This window comes from Musca domestica, unplaced genomic scaffold, assembly GCF_030504385.1.
Source record: "Musca domestica strain aabys unplaced genomic scaffold, Musca_domestica.polishedcontigs.V.1.1 2, whole genome shotgun sequence".
NCBI lineage: Eukaryota > Metazoa > Arthropoda > Insecta > Diptera > Muscidae > Musca > Musca domestica.
Window position 1 is genome coordinate 16,598,707 of NW_026712249.1, and position 12,057 is coordinate 16,610,763.

A 12,057-nucleotide genomic window follows, 5' to 3' on the forward strand; every position below is an offset into this window, starting at 1 on the left:
ACTTCAAATACCAAATTTGAAACAGTTCCGGTGAATAATGTCGCTAAAAAATACCGAATTTAAGGAGGTACCATTATATGGGGGCTATACCAAAAGTTCTGCAGACGTATATTTGAGTAAAATTGTATCAACCTACTTCGTTTTATTCAAAAGCTAGAGCGATTTCCACAAATGGATAGACGGACGGACATCGCTAAATCGACATAGAATTTAATGCTGATGTAGAATATATATATACTTTGTGGGGTCTAAAATGTATACTATGGTGGAGGGTAAAATAAAAAAATGTCACAAAATACTACAAACCCTATATTAACATCATTATTGGCATCTTTTTATGCGATTTTTTAGATTTTATACTTTTACGCCAAGATGGCATACTCAAATGACAAAATTTCTCAAAATCGGTCCTGCCATTCTTGAGATATAATTATTCTAGCTAACATCCCTTTCCTTTGTATATATACGTTGTATAAATTTCACTATATACTTCTGATATATTTGCTACCGACATCTAGGTAGCTTTCAAAATTGACCTTTTCGTCTATTTGTGATTTTGTCGGGATTAAAAAATAGTCGCGGTTTAATAAAAAATTGACTTTTATTTAACACAAATGTTATAGTCTATTTCACCCAATAAATATTTCCCGACGACCATCTACATTGAAAGGCTCTTGCCCAGCCTTAAGCTTTAGCCCCATGCTAATTTCCGCGTCGATTAGTCTATAATTGCGATCTGTAGAGCAAACTGCAAAATCAGAACATTTTTCAGTTTTGGTCCATTTCAACCCCTAAATATTAGGCGATCATCTCCAAAAGCAATAGGCTTCTATTCTGACAACTCCAACCCAATGCTAAATTTCGTGAGGATCGGGTCATAATTGCGACCTATAGCGGGATTACAAATTAACATGGACAGACAGACAGACAGACGGACATACATAGCCATATATACTTTCCCATGTGGGAAACCAATGTTTCTCGGTGTTACAAAATTTTTGGCCCAATTACACTAATAATACCACCAACACATAGTGTTGTAGGGTATAAAAATCTGTAAAACATAATAAAAAAACTCAAAATTTGTAAAAATCCATTGACAATGAAAATTCTTGTTTGGTTTATTTTGTTCAAACATTAATATTTCCATATCACAACACTTAATTAATTATGCTGTTATTAAAATATTTATTTTTTAATCTATACTCATTTGCATGCCTATATATTTACCTCCATTCAATATTAACAAAGCAAACATAAAAAATAATTAATTAATTTTTAATATTCAATATTCCCTGTGCTCTCTCATGAATGGTGTTCATTGAGAACGCTTTTGAATGCAATTCGATACCAAAACTAGGGAAGGCAAAAAGTATAGAATTTATCGAGTTCAAAAAAATTGTCAAATATTTGCATTTGAAAATAAACAATTGCAATGAATTTTGTTTTTTTTTTTTTTTTGTTTTTGTCAGTATTTATTTATTAACAATTTCTTATCTTGTAATTAGAATAGAAACGTTTGTTAATAAAACGAACAAATTCATAGGTCTTACGACAAAGAACATCTACAGAGGTAATAGTCTAGTGCGAGGAAATAGTCTAGTACGACGTATATGTGCGATTTCTTATCAGAATTTACATTATTCAGATTGATTGCACATGAATAAACACATATATAGACTTTTTTCTCGGGTTTTTAAAAAAAATTAATTTTTTACATTAGCTTTGTAACAATAAAAAAATATATTATTGAAACTATTTTATAACAAGATTATGATATAAAATTCTGACAGACATCCCAGAAGGGGTAAGGAGAACTAACCACACATCGATGAATGAAGATTTACTCTATTTTAGTTCATCGATATGGGATCTCCGTTTCATTTCCGAGTCTGGGGGTTCAACGAAGATAGTATGCCATTATCAATAAATTGTTCCGAAGGAATGGACCAATATTGTCCATTTCGTTTCGGACCTATATAAATATAAAATAAATATTGCGACGTGCCAGGTTTGGACTATATCGACTGCTTCCCTCATTTTATATGAGGCATGTGATAATTTTTAGAAAATGTTACAAGTGTGCGCGGGGTACCACACATGTGACCCTTGTTGTCGGTAAGGTACCAGAAGGGGTTCGCAGATATGTATATGTAATTTTCACAACAGATCTTGCGTTAGCAAAAATATGTGGATGTGTGAAATTTGAAGAGATTTGTATGCTTTTTTCGCATTCTTTGAACGTTTTATTTTTAAAAAAATGTTGAACCCTATGTGGGGGAGGTACCAGAAGGAATGGTCCGATCTCTGCCATCTTTATAACAGATCTTGTGTTGATAGAAATATTGAAATGCGCCAAGTCAGAGTGGAATCGGATGTGTTTGAACACATCCTGATGCTTATTTAGGATTTTATAATCATTTTGTTTTTTTTTTTTTTTAAACATTAACACTTGTGGGGGAGGTACCAGAAGGAATAGTCTGATCTCGACCATCTATACAACAGATCTTGTGTTCATAGGAATATTGAGACGTACCAAGTCAGAGTGGAATCGGATGTCAATTTAGCGTTTTCTGAGCTTCGTGGATATTCAAAATTTCGACCTTTTGTGGGGAAGGTACCAGAAGGAGTAGACCGATATATTCCGTCTTCACACCAGACCTTGAGTTAATAAAAATATTGTGATGTGTGTTGAAGACAATCGGACGCTAACATCACATTTTATAAGAGTCATAATTATTCAAAATTGTGAACCTTTGTGGGGGAGGTATTCGATGGAGTGGACCGATATTGTCCATTTTCGCAGCTGACCTAGCACTGATGAAAATATTAGGATTTGTAAAGTTGGAGCGAAATTGGATTATTATTTATCTTTCTGCGCAAAAAATAAATTGTTTTGAAAATTTCTACCTTTTGTGGGGGTGCTACCAGAAGGAGTAGACCGATATATTCCATCTTAATACCAGACCTTGGCTTAATAAAACTATTGAGATGTGCGAAATTTGAAGACAATCTGGCTTTTAAATCATATTTCATAAGAGTTATAATTATTCAAAATGTTGCCCTTTGTGGGCGAGATACTGGATGGAGTGGACCGATATTGTCAATTTTCGCACCTGACTTAGCACTGACGCAAGTATTAGGATTTGTAAAGTTGAAGGAAAATCGGATTAACGTTTCTCTGTCTATGCAGAAAATATTTATTTATTAATTATTTTTTATTGAAAATGTCTACTTTTTGTGGGTTAGATACCAGAAGGAATGGACCGATAATGTCCATCTCCTAAGTCGATCTAAGTTTGATAATAATATTACGATGTACCAAGTTTGGACAAAATCGGATACTCTCTTCAAGAGTTATCGTACACACCAGCCAGGCAGACAGACAAACGGACGGACATCGCTACATCGTTTTTTTCGACTAGACACATTTTGACAAATGATATATACCCTCTCTAGCCATATCTGCTAAAAAATGTGACTAAAATAGCCAAAATACCAAATATTCGGAAATACCGACTTGTGAGTGATAAAAGAAATAATGAATAGGTCCATTAGCAGCACTGAAGACAGGAACCATTACAAATTCTACATACCGAATATTAAAGGATTCCCCCTAAAAATATGTGTCTAAAATCAAAATAATACCGAATATTGGGAAGCACTTAAAAATGGGGGTTATCGGAAAACGTGAAGCTATATAAGCCCATGATCTGCCAAAGGAGCTAAAACACATTACCAATCCAATGTACCAAATTTCAAACAAATGTCATTCTGTTGGAAAATTTGATCTAAATTGTCAAAATACGGTATATCAATTTGATGTTTCTATCATTTATGACTTTTTCTCACCAACTATCGAACATCGTAAAAGTATAAAGTGATATTTAAATAAACAAACTAACGGAATTGTTCTGAAATGACTCATATACCTAACCACCAAACCAAATACAATTAAAATGATGTTAACGCAAAGAATCACAACAAATGGCAACAAATCAATCAACACTTATGTGCACCAATACCAATCAATCAAACTAAATTTGTATGTAAATACTATGGACATTGGGGTGTATTGTGTCAAATATTATTAAGATGTATTGCCAATTAAATTAATCTTAGTTAAATTTGTCAATCGAGTTGTTCTTATTTCATACAATATTTTCAAGCAGCCCAAAAGAATGATGATTGATTTTTTATTAAATTACTTTAAAACATCTTATTGAGATTTACATGCATAAAAAAGTTAAAATGGAGGTATCAGAAGGAGCGGACCAAGAAATTTTCAATTTACAACAGATCTCTGACTGTTGATAGACCAAGTTTGAAAAGAATCTCTGACTTGACCCGTTGTGGGGGGAGATACCAAAAGGAATATATTCCATCTTTACATCGGATATTGTTTTAGTTGAAATATTGAAATTAGTGAATTTTGAATCAAATTGGATGTTCAATTCCAATTTTATGAAATATTGACCGCATGTGGGAAAAGTACCAGAAGCAGTGGGCCGATATCTACCATCTTGTGTTGATAGAAATATTAAGATGGGCCGAGTTATAATGGAATCGAATGCTTATTTCGTTTCAAAAATTTTGATCCATTGTGGGAGAAGTATGTACAGGGTGACATGAAAAAAACTGCAACCAACTTCAGACTGCTGTCATTTCTAAGCCACTCGTCCGACAGCTGTTAAAATTATTCCAGTGACAGCTCATTATATTGTCTACAAGCGTACAAAAGCATTTTGGTGAGAATTTTCCAGAAAAAAAAGTTATTAGTGATGGTGTGATTTCTTTATATTTGGCTGGAAAACCACAAGTGGCTATCGTTAGAGCACTCCAGCATTTTCATGTGAATAAATCTTTTGCGTCTCGTACCATCGCTCGTTACCGTGATACTGGTAGCGTAGCCTGTCGATAAGTGAAGTGGAAGTGGTCGGAAGAAAACAGCAACATCATCAGAAATGGTTTGAAAAGTAAAGAAGCGACTTGACTGAATCCCACGTCGCAGTGGCCAAAAAATGGCTCGCGAGCTGAACATATCGCAATATTCCATTCGTCAAATATTGAAAAATGAGCTCGGGGTAAAGGCATTGAAATTCCAAACAGTGCAAGAACTTACACTGCAACAGAAAGAAAATAGACTCAAAAGACCTAAAGAGTTGCTTGGCTGAAAGTGGTGAACTGCCGAAGTTGGTTTTTTCCGATGAGAAAACATTCGTTATCCAGCAGTTTGTAAACAAACAAAATGATCGTGTTTACTTGCCAAAGAAATCAGCTGAAAATGTGCACCTTCGGTTGGCCACCAGAACTCAAGCGCCGGACATGGTGATAGTGTGGGCCGCCATAACAGCCAATGGTCGCTCTCCACTCGTATTAATCGACCGTGGCATCAGAATAAATGCCGAATATTATCGCGAAAATATTCTGGAGGGTGTATTAAAGCCTTGGTCACGCAAACATTTTGGCCCCAGACCTTGGACATTCCAACAGGACTCAGCACCATCGCACTCAGCACACGCCACCCAAGAATGTTTACAAAATGAGGTTCCTCGCTTCATTTCAAGCTCAAAATGGCCACCAAAATGTCCGGATATCAATCCGTTGGGCTATTGTGTCTGGAGTATTTTAGAAAGCAAGGTTGGCATTAAAAATACCAGTGTCGATCACATCACGCAGCAAGTTAAATGTGTACCAAATGGCCAATAGCAGTCCGACGGAATTCAGTCTCGAAGCAAGTACAGCGAATTTGGTGAAAATCAATTCAGATATAGCTATAGCTCCCATATATATGTTTCATCTGATTTGATATTTAAATCCCTCACAATTCTTTTGTTTCGGGAGCTCTACTAAATATGCATGGTGGTGTAGGGTATCATATAGTCGGAAACGCCATACCTTTGACTTTTCCTTACTGGTTTTTCATATGCCCAAACTCGCTATTCATAGAACAAATCAATAAAAAAGATTGAAATCTAAAGTTTCTGCGGGTTTCTTTCGTTTTCATTATCGAATCGACATACAATTAAACAGGCCTCTAATTTGCAATCGCTTGTTATAAATTAACACCCAAAAATCGCATGTACAGTAACAATATAATCAGTAGGCTGATTAAACTTAGTGCTTTCCAAATACCAATTGGGAAACATCATGGCTTTGATTGTTCCCGAAATAGATATTGGTAGCTATAAATATATTTTTAGAAGTTATAGCTATTTTTAAAAAAAATTGTTAAATTTAGTCATTATCCGGAATAAACCTGCAACATTGCATTATATGTGATTCGAGCAAAAGGTTTGCATTTTGATAACACCAATGACCGGCTGAGAACAGCTCACACATCACAATGTACATCTCGCCTGCATCTTGACAAGCAAATCCGTACAAAACGGAACGGAATGACTCAATCTCCCTGCTCAAGTTTAGATAACAACACGAAAAACAATTACAATTAATAAATGTCTCACAATAATAACAACAAAACAAGAATTAATGGAAATCACAAGACCCCCAGCATGCATTGTGGCTTTGCATGTCGCAGTGTAATTTCGCCTCTCTAAGCAATGACAGAAAGAAACAACAACTTAAATTTCCAATCGATATAAAGACAACAACATTATCAATTACCTACCTTCCTTCGTTTTTGGATCCGGCCAATGTGTTTAATTTTAGATTTTATGCCACAAGGCAGGCAGCAAAATTTATTGTTAACCCCCTTTCTTCTGTGGGTTAACAACAGCAACAGACAAAAGGAAGAGAAATCCAATTGATTGATGTTATTGCCTGGTACATGGTACGGCGCGGAAGAAAGAACTTTTCCAAACCCCCAATCAAGGTAAGGAACGGTTTGTTTTTGTTTTCTTTGTGTCACACACTCTTCTCTTGGGTTTTGTTAATCTTTGGAACTTTTCTGTGTGCAAGTGTTGCTCTGCTTTTGTTTTATCCTTCTTTTTTGTTAAATAACTACTATTCAGTCTTTCTTTGTTATTTGTAAATGACTTTTTTATAGCATAGCTTTATTAATTTGTTTCACTTAGAAATTTTCTTCTTAATTACTTAATTTAATTTCATAGAAAATATCACTTGGTTTCGGTATAAGTTGTAGTTGTTCCCAGAACGAAATCAATTGTTTTTTTTTTTTCGTTACAAACTATAAACAGTAAATAAAAACGTCTCCAACGCAACGCACTATATCAGTCGACCCCGATATGCCATTTCTCCGTATTCCGTGCGCTATCACAAACAAAAACAAATAAAAAATTATTTAATTTCTCGTCCCCCTATCAATAATAGAGCTGACAAGAAAATCGATAACACATAATCGATATTTTCATCAAGAACAAAGAACCAGCTGAGAGCGATATTGTCAAAATGACAGAAACGAGAGAACAGGGTGTTTCGTTGCATTGCATACAGAGGTGGGTTTTTTTTTATTAGACAATGCAAAAAGAAACTGCTGAAAGTTCCGACTTCCCATGGTACAACTTCTAAAGGAGATATATGTAAAATTCAATCTGTGGCAACAACTTTTACAAAAAATAACGAAAAAAGAAACTGGTAAATATAAAGCTGACAATCGCGCTAGACAAGTTCGTTGTTCGCTGACTTATTTTAAAGAATAGCTGACTTATTTTGCAAGTTATGACAGATAAAAATATTGAAAATTGTGAACCTTTGTGGGTGAGGTACCAGAAGGAGTAGACCTTCACAACAGAACTTGCGTAAAATAAAAATATTTGGATGTGTGAAATTTGAAGAGAGTCGGATACTTATTTCGCTTTCTTTGGGCGTTTTGTTTTTCAAAAATCTTGAACCCCAGGAGGTACCAGACGAAGTGGTCCTATCTGTACCAGTTTTACAACAGATCTTGTGTTGATGGGAATTTTGAGATGTACCAAGTCTGAATGGAACCAGATGTTAATTTCGCGTTTCATGAGCTTCATGGATACTCAAAATTTGGAAACTTTGTGGTGGAGGTACCAGAAGGAGTGGACCGATATATCCCATTTTCGCAACAGACCTTGCGTTGATAAAAATCTTGCGATGTGTGTAATTTGAAGAGAACCGGATGCTTATTTCGAATTTTATGATCGTTTTGGTTATTCTAAATTTTGACCTTTTGTGGGGGAGATACAAGAAGTGGACACATATTGCTTATCTCCGAACTCGATCTGACGGACGGCCTTCACCAGATCGACTCCAAATGTCCTGAAACGGATTTGGTCCAAAGGGATTTAAGGTCTAAAACTGTTATTTCGATGAGGCAAGTTTTGACCGTATCAAATGATATATACCCTTTCTAGCCATATGTCTGAGGCTATAATAAAGGCCAATTGCCAAAAGGCAAGTTCAAAAAGGAACCATAAAAACTGCAGTCAGTAAACTCGCCTTGTATAAAACAGGACTATCAAAGCAGAAGTTCTAATTTCCTTACACAGAATACAACTAAGTTTTACGTTTAAAGAATAAAATAGATCCCACATTTGGGCCGCTATCACATAATGTTGTGTTGTTGCCGAAATTCATGCTGTAATGTACATTATCATTTAGCTTTGTTTAGCAGACATTTCACACATATAAGAAGAAAAAGAATTATTTGAAACACCCTGTGATTTGCTGTCAAGGCGTATTTGTCTTGCCTGGTTGCGAATGTTGGAAATGAGAGAATGAAAAGAGGAGAGGAGACTTTTAAGACGATTATTCTTCATTTCAAATTTTCATAGAAATTCTTATTCTCTCCTGATGATTTTGATTTTTTTCTCCTTATGATTTTAGTTATTTGCCGTGATAAGAATTTAAATCGGCATTCCACCAAAAAATAATCGACTGTAAGAACCCTAATACCTAATCGATCTTTAGTTCCCTATTCAATATTATAATATTTGTTTTGATTCCCAAACTTTATCGATCATTTTTATTATTACCTCATTCGTTTCGAAGATACCATATCGTTTATTTCCAAGGTAGATGTACTAGGTAATCGCATCAGCCCAGCTGACGGCACCATTAAATGTCAAAACAAATTGTTGTAATGAAGAATTCGCCCTAAATGAATGCAACAACAAATTTGTTTATGTTGTCTTCCCTAAAAGTACTTTTTTATAATATTTCAAATAATTTAAGAGCAAGTTAAGAGTGAAACCAGTAAAAAAATTAAGCCTCAACATCTAAGATTCCCAAAGCACATCACGGGAAGTAGTGCAAGAATTCGATTCTTGTCATTTGCTGTTCCGGAAAACTTTCGGTTTAAACCAGTAAAATATAGTCATTATAAGTTTCTTGGTTTAAAAAATATCGCAATACTACAATTAATACTTATTTTACTCTTATTTGTTTTACAATAAAAACTTTTATTGCGACGTTCGTTTACGACGAGAGGCACACAAAACAAACACCTCGTTTCTGATTGGTTGAAACAAATTTGCCGCAACCTATAAATGTCATGGCGAATCTATGTTTTTCGCCTTAGATGCCAATTTTGACATTTGAGGGGACCACAAAAGTTGCTTTGTTGTAGCAATTCGCCGATGCGGTTACCTGTTAGATCTACCTTGGTTTATTTCTAAGCATCTTGACAAAGAGTAAGCGAAAAAACAGTCATAGTTTATGTTCCGTGGGTTTGGTTTAGAAGCGGAGAGATATTACGGATATAAATAAATTGTAATTAACAACAAAAATTACGCATTTCAAGTGGTGGTGGTTACAACAAACAATAATTGTTCTTGTTTTGCAGAAAAAGAGTTTCTTCGAGTTTCCACTCGATAGAAAACAATGGCCAAAAGCATGAAGAGCATGAAAATGCCCATGGGTGGACAACAAACAAATCCAGTCTCGCCAGACACTGAGAGTGCATCCGGTCTGGTTATACCCATGATAAAGACCAAGGATTGTCCCAAACAACTGCCCATTTACACGGCGGCCTTAAGTAAACCAGCCGAAGATTATTTGGCTGCCGAAGATTTGGATAATATACAACTGGAATTGGAGAAACTGCTGTCCAGTGTGGCGCTACGTTATAGGGTATTAAAATTGGAATATGAAAACATTGATAAAGATGATAAGAACAAAGATAAGAAGAGTAAACATTCGCTGCAGCTGTTGGGCGCTCAGACGGGAGAAAAACAACCCACCTCTCCGGCAACGGCCATGACCAGCAGTGGGAAACGTAAACGGGATGAAACTTCATTGGTGCGCAAACCCAAGCATGCAACATTGAAACATACCAAGAATCTACACAACAAAAACAGTCCCCTGGCCCAGCAGACCGATGATAGCATGGACTGTGTGCCAGGTGTACATGGTGCCGGTCGGGATGTACAAAAACCCATACCCGCCAAAATTGATACCCCAAACAAATTTTGGCTTTCTGTGGAGCCTTATTGTATGCCTTTGACAAATGAAGATCTACGTTTGTTGGATGATTTAATGGAACAATATAATGGGCCATTGGTGCCACCAATACCTGAACTGGGGCCACACTACTCCACCATATGGGCTGCGGAGGATATGAAGGAAATACAACAGGCCTCCAATCCGAATGCGAACAATCGTTTGAAACCCCAGAATAATGGTGGTGTTGGCAACATGCTGAAAAAGGCCGATTCCATTGTGGATGAATGTGTGACAGGGCCATTGACACAGCGTTTGGTCTCCGCCCTCATGGAAGAACAATTGATAACAAATCCAGCCGATGTGGTGGCCGACAATAGCAACAGCAGCAGTGAAAATACCCATTCCTCGGCTGCAATGAGTTTCCGCTCGTTGTCAATGCTGCGCAATTGTATTGGCATTGAGAAACGTGTCAAAAAGGAACTCATCGAACAGGGCATTTTGGACATATCAGATTTTCCCAACAATGACGAAGATGAAATACATGCGGAAATAAAGCGATTAGTTGGTGAACTTTCGGCCATTGCCGAACACAATAGCAATGCTTTGAAACGTCTTCACGAGGCGGCCACCGAGGAGATAAAACGTTTGGAAGTTAAACGTAAACTAGACGCAATTGATCAGGAAATATTGGAAACCTATAAAAGAACTCTGCAGACAAAGGCTAAGCGTAAGCCGTTATCGCCGGAAGAACAGCAGGAAATCTATCGTTTGACAGCCGAACAAAAGACACTCTCCGATCAATTGGAACGTATGCAAGCCCATCAGTTTCCAATGGAATAGGATAGCAAAAGAAAAAACAGAAATAAATGTATTGATGAATATTTAACAGAACTCAGCGACAAATTGTAGGTGTGTTAACAAATTCCCAAAATATATTCAAATTGAAATTGCCTCCTATGTATACAAAATTCGTATTTTTTTTCTTTTCAAAACTATTTAAACTGCCTATTTAATAAAAACAAAAATTAAATATTAAATGAAGGATAAAAGACACTTACTTTGAAGGATGTATTTTTCTTTCTTTTTAGAGGACTATCATTTAAATACACAATTTTTAAATGTTCTATTATATTTCAATTAAAGACGAATAATGCACGTCTTTAATGCACCGCCAAATGGATGGAACTGAAACGATTAAAGGCCTGCAAGTATTATAGAAGACATCGATTTTGGGAGGCACGATCTTGACTAAAGTAAATAACCCTTTTTTTGTATCGTAATCTTATCTGTTACTTGTAAAATTTTAGTTAATTAGAAAATATTCAATTCAATGAAAGACGATATTCAAATTAAAATGTAAATATTAACACAGCCAACAAGGGTAAGAGAACACGACTTTGTTTGCCAGATAACAAGAAAAAACGGAAGTAATGTTTGTGGCGGAAATATTTTCAAAATTAAGACAAATAATTGGAAACCAAAAAAAAAAAGGACAAGGCAACCATGAAAAAGACCTAAAAAATCCACTATTATTGGTCTGATATTGATTGGAAAATTGGATTGGAAGGAGTGGAACGATCCCATCTTCACAGGAGATCTTGTGTTAGTAAAAAGAATGGGATGAGTGAACCCGATGCTTATTTTGGATTTTATAATCGTTTTGGTTATTCAAAAATTTGACCCTTCGTGGGGAAGATACCAGAAGCAGTGGACCGGCATATTCCA

General features: G+C 35.8%; 2 protein-coding genes across 7 annotated transcripts in view; one reads left to right on the plus strand and one right to left on the minus strand.

Annotated features, from left to right (window-relative positions):
- LOC101900700 (solute carrier family 53 member 1) overlaps positions 1–11,424 on the minus strand; it is a 30,043-nt gene extending 18,619 nt beyond the window's left edge. The window contains exon 1 of one of the 6 annotated variants that reach the window (XM_059121888.1): positions 11,391–11,424. The gene's annotated coding sequence lies outside the window, so the exon portion shown is untranslated. Of the gene's footprint in view, positions 1–6,467; positions 6,488–6,627; positions 7,257–11,390 lie in introns of those variants that run through there. The other 5 variants (XM_059121887.1, XM_059121886.1, XM_059121884.1 and 2 more) reach the window with 5 other exon arrangements.
- Positions 9,605–11,289, plus strand: LOC101892000 (transcriptional adapter 3-A). The gene has a single exon (XM_059121890.1). The coding sequence runs from the start codon at positions 9,772–9,774 to the stop codon at positions 11,170–11,172; it is 1,401 nt and encodes a 466-aa protein (XP_058977873.1). The 5' UTR covers positions 9,605–9,771; the 3' UTR covers positions 11,173–11,289.
- Positions 11,425–12,057: the final 633 nt, after the last annotated feature.

Bases quoted from the DNA above. Each gene is read 5' to 3' on its own strand.
- LOC101892000 (XM_059121890.1), top strand. From the start codon at position 9,772: ATGGCCAAAAGCATGAAGAGCATGAAAATGCCCATGGGTGGACAACAA.